Source organism: Cetorhinus maximus, chromosome 25, assembly GCF_964194155.1.
Source record: "Cetorhinus maximus chromosome 25, sCetMax3.hap1.1, whole genome shotgun sequence".
NCBI lineage: Eukaryota > Metazoa > Chordata > Chondrichthyes > Lamniformes > Cetorhinidae > Cetorhinus > Cetorhinus maximus.
The window spans coordinates 13,701,136-13,717,540 of NC_135903.1; the positions used below are offsets into that span (position 1 = coordinate 13,701,136).

At 44.9% G+C, this 16,405-nt stretch overlaps 1 protein-coding gene across 1 annotated transcript in view; it reads right to left on the minus strand.

Moving 5' to 3' along the window:
* Positions 1-2,261: 2,261 nt before the first annotated feature.
* LOC144667924 (zinc finger protein Aiolos-like) overlaps positions 2,262-16,405 on the minus strand; it is a 162,350-nt gene continuing 148,206 nt past the window's right edge. Inside the window, exon 8 of the mRNA XM_078529537.1 lies at positions 2,262-7,889. Coding sequence (XP_078385663.1) covers positions 7,177-7,889 — 713 coding nt within the window. The 3' untranslated portion in view covers positions 2,262-7,176. The remainder of the gene's footprint in view (positions 7,890-16,405) is intronic.

A 16,405-nucleotide genomic window follows, 5' to 3' on the forward strand; every position in this document is an offset into this window, starting at 1 on the left:
AAGCAGCCAGCTTCTTTGGCACCCCATCCACAAACATTCACTCCCTCTGCCACCGACACACAGTAACAGCAGTGTGTACCATCTACAAGATGCACTGCAGGAATTCACCAAGGCTCCTTTGACAGCACCTTCCAAACACACGACCACTACCATCTAGAAGGGCAAGGGCAGCAGACACATGGGAACACCACCACCTGGAAGTTCCCCTCCAAATCACTCACCATCCTGACTTGGAAATATATCGCCGTTCCTTCACTGTCGCTGGGTCAAAATCCTGGAACTCCCTTCCTAACAGCACTATGGGTGTACCTACACTACATGCAGCGGTTCAAGTAGGCAGCTCACCACCACCTTCTCAAGGGGCAATTAGGGATGGGCAATAAATGTTGGCCTAGCCAGCAAAATCCACATCCTGTGAACAAAAAAAAAATACAGGGACAGAATCTCCACACTGGAGTTTATTATCTGGACATTGTCCTAGCGTTTATTATAGTGTCAATTTTCTCATGCTGGCGTTTGCTAAAGGGACAAGGCCACCGCACTGGGGTTTATTATACAGACAGTGTCACTGTACTGGGGTTTATTAAGGGCACAGTGTCACCGCACTAGGGTTCATTACAGAGACAGTGTCGCCCAACTGGGGTTTATTACAGAGACAGTGTCACCCAACTGGGGTTTATTATGGTGTCATTGTCATGGTACAGGAATTTATGACACTGTCACAGGGGTAGCTGCAGAAACAACAGTACCTAATCATTGTATTGCTGTGTGATTCCATTGCCACATATGTTGCATCATCTCTCCCTCAATTTTAAAATTGATTTTTAGTCCAAATGCACTCTCATGGCACTGTTCACTTATGCACCTAGGTCAATTCGTGTCCAGATCAATGTGATGAAGGGTCCCTCTGCATGTAGATGAAATGCATTTGGACAATTTTTAATCAATTCTTGATGGAGCACTAAATACACTTCCAGCTGACAAATTTGACCAAGGGAGGCACAGGGTGGCTCTGTGAGGATGGGGAAATGTCTTATTGGGGCAGAAATGGACTCTCCACAACCAGGGAGGCGACATCCTTTAATGAAAATATATCCCAGTTATGATAGTTGAACAGCGAACTGCAACTTTGATCATATTTTCATTGCTTGTATCTGGCACAGCATCATATGTAAATTCTCATTTGGTTTTGTATTCAAATGATTTCTTAAAATAATTTACTTCGAATGGTCTGCAACTATTCTGATCTTCCCAGTGGCCCTTTTTGTGGAGAATGCCTGTGATCTTTGAACCGTGATTTACTGTACGTGTGGCCGGGCACAGACTGGTATCTAAAACCCAGGGAGGGTTCTGACCGTTGATTAGACTTAACGGTCTTTCACCCACAGTATTAATTCAGGACTAATTTCTTGCCTCACCCAATCCCCCTGCGCTGTCTGTTAGTTGTCCAGAAACAATGAATCTGGTTTATCTCCCTCAGGACTGCTTACAATCCTCTGTTTGACTCATTGACATTCTAATTATAAAAATAAATGTAAATTGCCAGTACAGAATGGGCCTGGAGTGAGTGGTGTGATATGTGTCAGCCTGATGGGAAATCTATGCCAGTGGGAGGTCTGTGCAAGTTTACAGTTAATTGGGGAAATTCATATCATTTGCACAAATCACCAAGGGAGTGAGAGCCAGCTGTACTGGCACTCTGAGAATGCATTGAGGGCAGTGCCAAGGTATCCCCTGCAGTTATTTGCTGCATGAATAATATTCACAGTTGCTTGTGCCGTTTTTTTCTCTTTACTTCTCCAGCAGAGGCAGAAACAACAATACTCTGTACAACGACATCAAAAGCCTTCTCCAGATAGTGCATTAACACAAATGGACCAGGCTTCTCACCATCTGGGCTATCTGGTGGTACCCACAGGCATCTGAACTGTTCTCTTCCCACGAGCTGTGCGGTCAATGCTGGGCTTTTAAAAACAGTGGTCAAACAGGCCGTTCAATATTCAAAGCGGCTTGCAGTATTAGTGAAGGAAAATATCCCAGCCTCTCTAATTAAAAAACAGAGGCGCAAGTATGTTGAAATGACAAGGAGCACCGAACGATCTGACTGATTTCAAAAGCTGTTAGTTTAACCGCTGGGCTTCCGAGATTAAATTACTGTTTGCGAACTCATTACCCTATCTGAACAAAGGAGAATATAAAACTAAAGAAAGACTACCTAGTTCATTCACACATCACAACGCAAAGTATTTTCAAAGTCGTCATTTAATTTGACAATTTATTTCATAAAAAGTAGCATAACCTTGCATTGCACAAGAACATGATTCAAAAATGGAAAGTCTTGCATTTATATAGCGCCTTTCACAACCTCAGCATGTCCCGAAGCACTTTACAGACAATTGAAGTATTTTTGAAGTGTAGACACTGTTGTAATGTGGGAAATGTATCTTGTGCAAGGGTATCAATTTGTGCACAGCAAAATCCCGCAAACAGCGATGTGATAATGACCCTGACGATCTGTTTTTTGGTGATGTTGATTGAGGGATAAATATTAGTTGGGTCATTTGGAAGAATTCCCCTGCTCTTCTTCAAAATAGAGCCATGGGATCTATTAGGTCCACCTGAGTTCGAATGGACAGGTGGCGCCTTGGTTTAATGTCTCATCTGAAAGATGGCCCCTTCCACATGGGCAGCACTCCCTCAGTACTGCACCGGGGAGCCAGCCTAGGTTTTTAGGCTCGAATCTCTGGAAAGGGAATTTGAACCCACGGTACCTCCTGACTCAGGTGAGAATGCTCCCCACCCAGCCAGGCTGACGCAGATGCTAAAATCCAAAATACCAAACTCCTGTTGATAGTTGCACCATTAAAGTGAAACTTTACCGCTGTCAGGTTCACAGGTCGGGCCTCTGAGGCTCCTCCTCTTTGGGAGTGGGTGGGCTGCATTAGGAAGGATTGAAAACGTAGAGACCACTTCACAATTCGATAGCTGTTGAATGACTCAATCTACAAATTTTAACCTATTTAGTGCCGATCTTTTCTGTCTGGCTCTGTCCTGACATGGAGATGTGGGCTCTTGCTATTGTTACAAAGCGAGACTGAGCTATCTGTTCATTCTCAAAGTTCAGACAATCCCACGCCAACATCACTCGTGGCCACCTGTGCGGGGCTGCATGACTTGAGGTTGGGGAGAGGGGAGATGAGATTGGTCAGGGGAAGAATGATCTTTGGCTGAGTTTGGGATTTCATCTCAGAGCCTCCAATCCATGACTGCTTAAGACAGGATCAAACTGCAAACAGCACAGCTGAGCAAGAGGCAATTGGAAGTCCTTTCCCTGCTGCTCTATTAGATATTCTGATCGGGTGAGGTGCACCCTGAAAATGACTTCTTGTAACTACTGTACTGAAAGCACTCAACACCTCACGCGCTTATGGAATAAGGTGTGTTACAATGCTGCTAACTTGCTTCAAGCAAAGTACAGGCCTTGCTAAGTTTAAAAGAGAGACTTGTAAGTATTTTAAAATTTAACTGGTACAACTACCAAGACTGTGGGGGTCGGACTGGATTCAGTGTAAAGGTTTGTTGATTGTTTGGAGTCTGGAGTTCACAGGTACAGCCCAGCAGGTTTGGTGCAGAGTATCTCAGGATTGTGTTTGCTAATTTCCAATGGCTGGGACAGAATTGGTAGGATTGGTGTCTATTTTGAACATGATCGTAATCCAGCTTTTTAAATAACAAGCAACAAGATTTGCATCAGTATTCCATTGTCAGTGAGTCTGACAAACTGAAATGGAAACTCTTATTGTGAGTCTGCTGCTTCAGCAGCCATGGTCAATGCTTGGAACCTTTATTTTCAAAGAAACAAAACCAACTGGAATCCATTCACTTCTAATGACAGCAAATTATTAAAACTACACGCAAATGGTTCCAAATAAAAGGAATTATATTACAGAAAGCGAACAAAGCACAGCTCAATAGTTAAAAACAAAACTATATAAAATAAAAAAGATCTTTGTTGGAAATAACTTTACTGTGTCAATCTAGTGTAAAATCTAGAGAAGCAGGAAATATAAAAACGTTTCACATTTACATTCACAGTAGAAATAGGGTATTTTGGGTGTTTATTACAGCAACAGCTGGTTCTTTCAGACAGCACAGTGAATCTGCTTTCCTGTTTGCACAGACTGTTCCCGCGGGTCCCTGCTCCGATATGGGTCAATGATCGCTTAGTCTGCTGTCTCAATTACTGCCCTAATAATGGAACCTGACCTAAATCTCAGCAAAGTGCTGGACTATACAGAAGGCTGCCTGCCCAGCACTGTTTCCTCCCACCGACACTCCATCAAATGTTTCTGACAGCTGGGCTCTGTGCAGACAGGCTCCAGTCTACAACACAAGCAAAACTGAGAATGCTCAAGGGTGAAAAATCCTTCAATATCAGAATAATAAATCAAACACAGCTCGCCCATCAACCTCTGAAAGCAAAGACAAACACAGGATTCTGATTGAGGTGGTTGGTTAGAATTCTCCACATCAACTTGACTTTTTCCTTCTCAGGCGCTGACAGGATTGCTGTGTATCTCCAGAATTTTGATTTTTTTTTTTGAGCCTTTGGTTCTTTGTTATAAAGATCCATTGGTTACTTTGCAATGGACAAAAAAAGCCTAGAGAAGGTGAAGGGTTAATGAGTTGGAGATGCAATATATCCCATGTCGGTGTGAACCATGGAAGCTGTAGAACTGTGAACAAACTGTCACAACCAGATATTGCTCGTGAGATGTATTTATGTTAATGAGCTCTATTAGCAGGACAAGTTTATGCTTCAGACTAGACAGGATAGGCTCATGGAAAACTGTCATTGCAGCCTGAATCGTGCAGTCCATTAGGTCTGTATAAAAAATGAGATAGGTCTGAAAAAGTTTATTTACTGTACAATCCATGCGCTTGATATGAGCTACAGTGCAAGCTCAAGCAACATGCTTTCAACATTTACAAGGTTATCTAAAGTTCTAATCTTAACAGGTTTCTTGGTTGGATGTACCCTCAGTAAATCGTACTGTAAGTGAGCTCAGAACCTGCCAAAGGTGAGATTATTGGTTTCAGGGTTCCCCACTAGCAATATTACTGGATGAATCCAATTTCATGCTTCCAGTAAAACTTGTCAAGTATAGAAACACCGCAAGAGTAACTGGGGTTCCCCGGGGCAACGGCAGGGCGTAGGCTGTGGAATGACAGTGCTGAAATTAGATGCATGATTAGATGGTCAGGTCTGCAAGGCTTGAATGGGTGTACAAGAAAGGAGGATAAACCAAAGCAGAAATGATCCAAATGCAAGAATTGGGAATCCAAAGCCAGATTACCCAATCGCAGGACATTAAACTCTGATGAGGCCATTCCTAGTGTTATACTGAAATTTACATTAACAAAAGGAATACTTGGGTTCACTTGTAAGCTGAGGGTATTGTGCCATCCCACACCTGTCACTTTGGTCATACTGCAGAGTGACACTGCTCAAATGTAGTTGTTATCTGTAAATGTCTGTGAATGTGCACAGGTTAGATTGTGGCTCCTAAACAATACCATCAGGCAATTACACAGGGCACACTTTCTGCATTTCCTATTTACTTGTGTGGAAATGGGAAATAAAAGTGCTTTGTCAGTACGTCCTGAGATTCCTATCTTCCCTGCAACACACAGACATGCTGTCTAAAATTACATACTTAGTATCTTACAGCAACATTGTGTGAAGATTACAATGATGAAAATCATAAAAGAAATACGAAAATTAAAATGACGCCGCTGAGGGTAGAATGTAAAGAATGAGATTCTAGCGCTGCCTGTTGAAGCTGGTATCCTAAAATATTTGTACAAATTCAGAACTACACCATGACATAAATTCTCTTCATGAATGGATATCTAATGTAGTTAAAGAACATAGTAATGAGCGCTCTCGCTTGATGCGCACACAGCGCATGGGGCTGCCCTCATGGCAATTTAGCTGGAGCAATAAGGGAACAAGTTGAAACCTGACAAGGCGCCAACTCTGTAACAGGCACCTGTGAGGCTTCTGTTTTGTTCTGTTCCAATATTGCTGGTCTTTATACAATATAAAAGCAGTGTTATTTACAAAAGCATAAAGAATGCAACAAGAAAGGCAATCGCAAAGTGTCTGACTGTGGTTTGATATTTTTCGGGTATGCTTCTCCCTTTGAATGGCAGGATACAGTGCCTGATGCCACTCCTCTGCACAATACAATTTGGGAATATGGGCTGTTCTCCCCTTCAACATGGATGGAATTAAATGACACTTCCTCTTGCAGCCAGAATTTGGTGATACTCATCCATTTGACAGGTAACTCTGAGATTACCTTTCTCCAAACTGTAGCAAGTGTTTTGAGTGTCAGGTGGCACTGGAACAAGTTCTTACCATGATAGGTACATGAGTTCTGAACATCAGAAAGCGTCGGAATTGACAGCTGTAACCATCTGGTGGAAGCCAAGAGATTGGGTTAATGGAGTCAAGAGAAAAACACTCTTTGCAGAGATAGCAGAGTTACAAAGCAACGGGCAGAGAGGTGAGAAAGGTCAGAATTCCACTAACTTCCAGAAAGAACAAATGACATCCGGTTACAGGCAGATCTTGATTAAATACCTGAGGAAGCAATGAAGTACACTGCTCACAATTTCAACTGTGGGGTGGATAACCTCATTGTCCTTCAGCTGTTAAGACAGGAGCATTGATTTATGAGAGGGTGGCAACTCAAATCTGGTGCCTATTGCTTCACAGAAAGTCACAGAATATTGAAAATTAACTGTTCTAATTGGTTAGGTTCATTGTTCTTTCAGAAGGTATTTTGTGCAATGTTCAGGTCCAGTCAGCTCTGTGCCTGGATAACACTTACTGAAGGTACAGTCACTCTTGTCTTTAGCATTACTGCTTAAATGTTACTCGGTGAGTTCATTACTGCTACAATGTAATGCCTCCAAAGTGATTCTGGTTATTGCTGAACAAATGAAACGTCTTTCCCCACCCCCCACCCTCCAAGTGCAGGTGTATAGATTTCAGATTCGTGCACAGTAAGGCACAGAAACACAGCGATAAGTATGAAAGCAAAGCATGAGGTCTAAAAATATTTTTGTTCTTTTTTGGGTCCCTGGATGGAATACGATCTCTGCAGCTCATTTTCTGTAGTAACGATGCTCCCCTCTTGCTATATGTGAGGAGAACTCGTATCTGTCCTGGCTGCGGTGCCCACACACATTACATTCAAAAGGATCGCGAAAACCATGGCAGCCCATGTGTATAGTGAACATCACGTAATCCAGGTACAGCACTCGACAGTGGTCACACTTGAAGACCCTGACCTGTTCGCCCTCGTTCGTGATCACCTTAAACATCTCGCGGCCCAATCCCCCCGTTGTTTTGATGATGTCGAATGGTTTGGGGCCCTCTTTGGCGACGGGGACCCCGTTTCTTATTCGGGGCGCAATCATCTGGTGCTGCAGGTAGGCCTGGCTCTGCCGCTCCTCGTGGTTGCTCTCTGTGTCTGTGGAGTCCTGGCAGCTGTTGCTGGGGGACACCCCTCTTTCGGAGGGCTTTGTTTTCAATTGGGAGCCGCTGTTCTCCGTGGCCGCTTCCCGCAGATGGCCATTCTGGGCGTCGGAACGTGTGAGTGACAGTGGGTAAAGGCTGCTGATGACAGACACCATCTCTGACGTGGGAGGCGGGGCTGTCTGAACAAGGGGTCGCAATGATTCTGCCCCCAGGTATGAAATGGCATTATTGATAGCCTGGTCCATGTAACGCGTCTGCATCATTTCACCCTCCTTGTCATAAGATGGGGTTGAGGTGTACTGCAGGTCAGGGTAGCCTAGACAAAATTGCTTCTCACCTGTATACAAAAAAAAAGAGATTTTAGGGCTCTGGATGAGCATCACAACTCAAATTCTGCATCAGCTGAAGAGCTCCAGGGACACCAGGAGTGTGATTTCAATACTGAGGATAACTGGTTTTACAGACAACATCAAGTGCAATTTTTTGTTACATGAGTTGGTTCACTCACTAAAATGGAAGCCTCATATCTGTTTTTTTTAAATTCATTCATGGGATGTGGGTGTCGCTGGCTGGGTCCAGCATTTATTACCCATCCCTAATTATCCTTGAAAAGGTGGTGATGAGCTGCCTTCTTGAGCCGCTGCAGTCCATGTGGTGTAGGTACACCCACAGTGCTGTTAGGGAGGGAGTTCCAGGATTTTGACCCAGTGACAGTGAAATATTTTCAAGTCAGGATGGTGAATGGCTTGGAGAGGAACTTCCAGGTGCTGGTGTTCCCATGTATCTGCTTCCCTTGTCCTTCTAGATTGTAGTGGTTGTGGGTTTGGAAGATGGTGTCTAAGGAGCCTTGGTGAGTTTCTACAGTGCATCTTGTAGATGGTACACACTGCTGCTACTGTGCGTTGGTGGTGGAGGGAATGAATGTTCATGGATGGGATGCCAATCAAGTGGGCTGCTTTGTCCTGGATGGTGTCAAGCTTCTTGAGTGTTGTGGGAGCTGCACTCATCCAGCCAAGTGGGGAGTATTCCATCACACTCCTGACTTGTGCCTTGTAGATGGTGGACAGGCTTTGGGGAGTCAGGAGGTGGGTTACTCATCGCACATCTCCTAGGCTCTGACCTGCTCTTGTAGCCACTGTATTTATATGGCTAGTCCAATTCATATAAAGTGGGGTCTGTGAGGAGGGGCAGATCTGTAACTTAACCAGGGTCTGCGAGCCCTCAGTCTCCCTCTACCATTGGGGAATATACTACAGCATCTATTCTGGGACTTGGCCCAGAGCCTAGTATGTTTGGAATATTCCACAGTCCGTATTCAAGATTCTGCTCAGGTCCAAGAAGTAGGGGTTGTCCATAATTTTAATATTTGCTTGTTTACTACAGGAGGGAATGAGTACTTAAAAATGAGAGAAACTATTTGTAATGTTGCTGTAAACTAATGATATATGAAACTGAGACTGTCACATTAGATATCAGTAATCAAAACCCTTGTCAATTTCTTCTTAATGTTAATTTCCTGTTTTGTGTTTATGCCGCCCGTAGTATGAATTTTCCAAATATCATTTATAGGGAATATGGTGTTAACCCAATGTTCAACACTTTTTAATTTACTTTAACCTCAAATTTAAATCTCTTTGTCTCTTTTATATTTTCTAAAACAATGCCACCATTTCTATTCTCTTTGATATATCTATCCCCATCATTAGATTTCAGTGCAATGCACTCCCTACTACTGAAAGGGTAACTTTGTGATCCTGTATTTCCAATGTGGAGCTGCACTTGTAGGGACCAAGGGCTAGACAATGTCACAGGCTTTTCTCTAACCTGTACTCCTGGTGTGAGCTTGACTCCATGTTGGGAACCTGAGGCTGCACAATGAGCTGTGGAATTAATGGAGACGACAGGGGTCTTGGCAGACTGCTGGAGCTGGCGGGAGGCCTGCTTCACCTCTTTTAGGGAAGGCCTGCCAAATTAAGCGCTGCTCAAGCAATTGACAGAGCAGCGGTGGCCTTCCCCAAGATCAAGGACCCTGGGGGGGGGAGAAGGGGCAGAAATGCTGCCCATCGAGCTGCTGGCCAATCAGGGTCCAGCAGCTCTTCTGTACTCAGCAGTGCCAGCAGGGAGGTGGTGGCTGCAATTGGTACGACACCCATCTGAGACTCACTGAGGAGGGACCGGACCCAGGCACAGGTGAATAATGGTGGAAGGGGGTCGCAGGGAGCACAGGAGCAAGGACAGGGCAGTGGCTTTCAGCAGGCTGCCTCCTCCCACTGCCAGATCCCTTGGCTGGACACTGAGTGACTTTAAACGAGGGACCCCACCCCCCCTGCTCCCACAAGCAAGCATGCCAGAGTTTACCTGTCATGCTCCTGACATGGCAAGCCCCCCCCCACTCACCGCTGGGTTAATACCAGTGGAGGAGGGGGATGAGGCCTTTAAGTGGGCTTTAAGGGTCTCAATTGACAGTGGGGATGGAAAAGCCATCCACGAGCCTTCCTGCCCTGGACTTAATCGGGGTGGAGGTGAGAATACAGCAGAGTTCCCACCACCTCCTTTCCGCCTGATTAAATGCGCCCCTGCCACCAAACCTGCTGCAGGGGAGGGCATTAAATTCCACCCCCAATGTTAACCCATGAGATCCCATTGTATATTTAACGCAGTTGTTAAAAAAGGCACAGAGGTTGGTCTGGGTGTGTTAAATGTTCATATGGAACATTCCTAACGGAAAATTAATCCTTCAAACCTCATGGAAAGACAAACCTGCAAACGTAACATTACTGACTGATGCTGGGAATTGGGGGCAGGGGTGGGTGTGCTAAAAGATCACTCAGATTGCAGTGCAGAATGAAGTTTTAGCTATGAGGAGAGGTTGGATAGACTGGGGTTATTTTCCCTGGAGCAGAGGAGATTGAGGGAGGACATGATTGAGGTGTGTAAAATTATGAGAAGCATAGATAGGGTAGACAGGAAGAAACTTTTCCCCTTGGTGGAGGGATCAATAACCAGGGGGCATAGATTTAAGGTAAGGGGCAGGAGGTTTAGAGGGGATGTAAGGAAGAATTCTTTCACCCAGAGGGTGGTGGGAATCTGGAACTCACTGCCTGAAAGGGTGGTAGAGGCAGAAACCCTCATAACATTTAAGAAGTATTTGGATGTGCATTTGTGATGCCATGGTATACAAGCCTATGGGCCTAGTGCTGGAAAATGGGATTAGAACAGTTAGGTACTTGTGATGGGCCGAAGGGCCTTTTTCTGTGCTGTAGATCTCTATGACTCTATGGAGTCATCCTGCTTGTGCTGATGGTGCTAACTCTTCATATGGGAAGTGACACAATAGATTCAACATCTCTTGAACAAATCAAATTAGTTTGCACCTCCTCCTGCACAATTTCTCCAAACCTGTCTAACTTTGTCCAATACCTGACTTTGATGTAGTTGTTTACAGCTTCTTTTAGAGTGACTAACATTCAAAAACTAAAGCTTAATGACTGGAACCCTCTAATACGGCAGCATTGTTCACTAATCGGAAACCCATTGAAAGCTACCTACTCTATACCAAGGCCTACTTCATAACACATTTAATACACAACTACTGAAGCCAGAATTACAGCCAGGCTCTGCTATATTCTCTGAAGACAGGGAGACTGGGTCAGCGGGCAGGTTATGTGGGGGAGTGTGACTGAAGGGAACAGGGTGGGAGAGGGTTCATGTGGATCACAGGAATGGTTTATTTCTGTGCTGTAAATTCCATGCAACCTTTTGACTGATCAGTCTATCTGTAAAGCCACACACCCAAGTCTATACTGTGGATATTGTAGGGTCTCATCTCTGTTAAAAGCTGCACAGCCACAGCTTAGTTGAGCCCCTTGAAATTACTGTGCGTGGGCAGGCATGCCAAAAAATTTAAAGGAGCCATGCACTTAAACAGATGAGAGGGTACATTGCTTATGACCCCACAGATAGGGAAACTTTATTCAGCCGTCTCTAGATGACTCAGTGTGAACAAACAACCCATGTGAATCATGTCCTTTTGAACTCAGCATGAAAAAATTAGGATTTCACTTTTAATAATTAAACTGATCAAACTACTCTATATTCAGTCTTTAATCAAGGATCTGGGTGATAAAGGGAATAATTCAGATACCTGGGTATGTGTTAATGTTGCTGGAGAGATGCTAAAGACCCCAGAGCATTACAGGCCACTGAAAGTCACTGAATAAAAAGGAGGTTCTGACAAACAACAACAATCTCCCCTCTTGGGACTACACACAGTATTCCTACTTCAAAGGTCAGACAGATGCAATAGATAAAAAGCAAAATACTGCGGATGCTGGAAATCTGAAACAAAAACAAAAGTAGCTGGAAAAGCTCAGCAGGTCTGACAGCATCTGTGGAGAGGATGAAAGAGTTAACGTTTCGAGTCCGTATGACTCTTCATCAGAACTGAAGAAAAATAGAAATGAGATTAAATATAAGCTGTTAGAGGGGGCGTGGAACAGGTGGAGCTGGATAGAGGGCCAGTGATAGGTGGAGGCAAAGGAGAGATTGCCAAAGATGTCATAGACAAAAGGACAAAGAGATGTTGACGTTAGTGATATTAGCTAAAGGATGTGCTAATGGTGACATTAAGGGTAGAAAGCAGGACGAGCAAGTGACAGATAGCCCTAGTGGGGGTGGGGGGAAAGGATCGAAATAGGCTAAAAGGTGGAGATAAAACAATGGATGGAAATAAATTTAAAAGTAATAATAGAAATAGGTGGGAAAAGAAAATACAATAGATACTTCTCTGTGTACTACAATTCATTGCTCCTGGTTTCCTGTATATTCCAGGGTGCACACAGATGTAAACAGACTTGGGAAAGGGGCAATAAGAATGAAAGTGTCAGCATACTGACTGTACTGACTTCCCAGTCATGTGCACATCGCAACATTTCTGATGCCATTGCTTAATACGACAGCTCTGTCTCTCTCTGTGTGTCACATCAGAGTAACTCTCTATTCCCTTCTCCCTCATGTACTTATCTAATCTCTCCTTAAAAGTATCTATACCATTCACCTCAACTGCTCCCTGTGGTAGCGAGTTCCACATTCTCACCACTCTCTGGGTAGAAAAGAAGTTTCTTCCGAGTTTCCCGATTTGAATTCTTACTGACTATCTTATATCGAGTGTCTCTAGTTTGCTCTTCCCCAAAAGGAGAAACATTGGCTGGGATTTTCCAGCCTTGTTGGGGTCACGTGTCATGGCGAGCAGGGGGGTGGGGGTGGGTTGGGTGGTAGTACAATATGGCGAAAAGGTCACAAATCAGTTTCACACCATTGTGGAACCAGTTTGCGATTGTTTGTTCCACCCATCAACGGCCCCGTTTGCTGCTGCCGCACGTCGGGAACCTCATTTCAATACTTTAATATCTCATTATAAGCCCCGGTCACCGGAATCATCCCCCCTGACTCTGGATCATCTGGGCACACGAAGCGTTTCGCAACTGTACATAAGCGACGTGCACCGGGTGACCGGCACTTCACCCGGGGCTTCGAGGTCTGTTTGCCTGCCTGGCTTTGGGCAGCACTCGCAGTCATCAGTGCCAGGCTTCACAGGCAGCACCACATCACCTTTAGGGGGAGGGGGGTCTCACGGGCAAGTCTCTACCTACCAGACCAGCCATGAGGCAGGGGCGGCTTTGGGGGTATCCCAGGGTGTGTGTGGGGGCACATGTTGGTCTGCGCAAATGGCCTCAAGATGGTGAGGGCTGAGGAGGCAGTGTCCAGAGGAGATGAGGCCAGATGGAGATGTGAGGGTGTGTGGGAGAGTGTGACTGGTGATGTCCCTCGAGCTGGCAGTGAGTGAGATGCCAGTGAATGTGTGATGGCCTTGTGAGTGTGTGAAATTAGGGTGATAGGATGGCTGCCTTACCCTGGTGGCATGGATGAGATCATTCATCCATTTCCTGCACTGGATGGCCAACCTCAGGCGTGCAGCATTGGCACTGATCACCTCTGCCATCATGTCCCAAGCCGGAGAGGTGAGATCGATGGGCCTCCTGCGGCAGGAGCGGGGGTTCAGGACATCACAATGGCCTCCATGGTGTCCAAAAGGCATCCCAGGGATGTGTCACTGAATTGCAGGGCGGGGGGGTGCTGCATTGTTCTTGGCTTTTGGGGCCATGTCTTCACCGCAGCGTCCTGGGCTGCAAGCATTGAGAAGTGTGCGCACGGCTGTAATTTAAACATGGTGCCCTGTGTGAGGGAGCAGTGAGGTAACGGTGTGGTGGGCAAATTGGAGACCGTCTGCCAGCAAGATGGTGTGTTTCCTGTGGCTGCATAATTAATGAGGTGGGAATGGGACGATACAGCGTGAAAATCCACCATTGTAGCCGGCGGGTAAAACAACTCCCCCCCCCACCCCCCACTCCCCCGCCCCACCCCCCTGCACTTTGTGCAAATCTGGGATGATTCTGTCAATTGTGTCTATCAAAATCTTTCATAATTTTAAAGACCTCTATTCCATCTACATTTCAGTTTTTATCTTCCCCCTCAACTCCAAGGCTTCAAATCTGCCAACTCCGCCCTGTTTGACAATAGGGCTGATTTCGTGTCTCTGACAACGTTCGTTATTCTGGACAGATCCAGTCCTCCCTCTCTGGTCCACACTCGGGTTAATGCGTTCCCACTGGAGGAAAGGTCATTGGAAGATATGACCCAAGGCTGAGGCGTATAAGTGGTGAGCACTCGGACTGTGAGCTGAGACTAGAGACAGCCTCCGCTCGGGAAATCAGCTTCAGGTTAATATTTGAGCCATGGGGTTGAAATGAACAAACCTTCAGGGAGGAAGAAGAAGAAAAGCAAACGCTTTCCACCACCCCCCTGGAGTAGCTGGACAGCAACAGCAACTGATCAACTCCTTCCAAAGGCAAGTGCATAACCAGCTGGTAGTAATCAGGACTAGGAATACAGTCGAGAAAAGCAAATTCTCAGGTGCTGGGGCAACGACAATCCATATTCTGGGGAAGTTATTTTATGTAGGGGACAAAGTCCAGGGTGGGAGATAGATTGGTATTCCGAGTTTTTCTTAATTCCTTTAGGAAACAACGAGTACTTGTAGTAAGCGGGATAAAGCCTGTAATAGGGTAGGCTGAATATGGACTGTGGGAGGAGAGGGTTTGGTTAAATGCAGGAGAGAACAATGCGGTAAACAATGTTTACTGAAAGCCCATCTTTACAGGAAAGGAGCACAGGTAATAAGGGAGGGAAGTCTGCAGCATGAAAATCAATGCTTCATGAAACCGTTCCACATGTGACCACTTCTGCATGGTGCAAGTGGAAATGTACAGTATTTGAAACTGAAATTCTCACCACATTCATCTCCTGCTTAAATTTAATGTCTATTTCACACCAGCTGTTGGTGATCCAGAATCAGAGTGCAGCTTGTTTAAATATCAGGAACTCTTACCAGTGGAAACAGGTAGCTAATGTATTATTATCCACTGTTTAAAAACTCTGAAATACAAGGTGAGAAACTATTTTACATTTTTATTGCTGAATCAAAAGTTTGATTGTGGTGCAGTGTGATATTGTTTGGTAGGATGCCCTGTCTCCCTAGATTTTAAGAGCCACAGCTGCGAAACAATAAACATGTTCAGGATTAACAGCAAGTTTAACATCTTAGAAAGTTGTTGCTGGTGCATCATGATGAAGCTCTGTCAGCAACAAAATCTTTGGTGTAAATTATTTTAGGAGGCAATAAATTATAGTTGCTCGCAGTGAAAATGGCATCAAATCTATTGTTTTAATTTAGCCATTTTTTTTTGGTCAATTTTGTTCCTACCAGAATGGGGGACATTGCTGTTGAGAAAGGAGTTTTACATTTTTCTTCCCCTGTCAATGTCAAGCAATAGCATAGGTTAGATGTAAAGGAAAACAGACAACAACCTCAGCTGGCCTTGTGATGCCTAACAAATCAGTCAGTGCTCAGTTAATACTGTGCACCTGCGCTTACTTGGAACTGGTAAGAGTAGTAAAGCTTCATTCTTAAAGGATACAGAATTAAATTTGGATACAGGCAGAAGCAATGGAGCACAGACAAATATCTCACAAGACTGGCTCCTGGAAAGACAGGCTAGGCTTGCATTCCCATGAATATAGAATATTAAGGGATGATCTGATTGAGGTATTTAAGGTGTTGTCAAGCCAGGCTTATCCAACCTGTCCTCATCATTTAAACCCTGGGCCTTGATACCCATCTGGTGAATTTGCTCCGCACTTCTTCCAAGGCCAATATATTCTTTCTGTGATGCGATGCCCAGAACGGAATGGAGTTCCCAGTGCCAACAGGATCACAGCGGATTTACAGGCAAACCCTGACCCCAGCAGCACTGTTCTTGCCCTTCAGTCAACTAATGCCTGTATGAGGAGGCCACAATTCTGCAGGTTCCAAGTGAAGGAGAAAAGCCGCTGGGAGCTAAATCAAGGTGCAGTGCTCTCCTGCTGGGAATGGGAACTCCATGGTGTTCCGGCCTGCCCTGTATGGAATATAGAAGCAGTGTTCAGTTAAGATGTAGCAGTGCACAGCTTTTGGAATCCTCGAGTCTGTACCAGACAGCCATTGATATTAACAGATCTGTCTCCATTTGAAACTGAGAAATGTGACTCACAGTCTTAAAGACTCATCAATATGATGTGAAGTAACCCTGACCCTGTGGCCGAGGATCTTGCTTCTTCCCTCTCCCTACTAAAACACGCATAATCCAAATGGTATTGTGGTTTTGGTCTAAATGAGTAAAACGTACAGATATCTATCACAATGTTCTTCCATTTACGGGTAGAATAAATGTCAAGAGATCTCGAGCAGATGAAAGC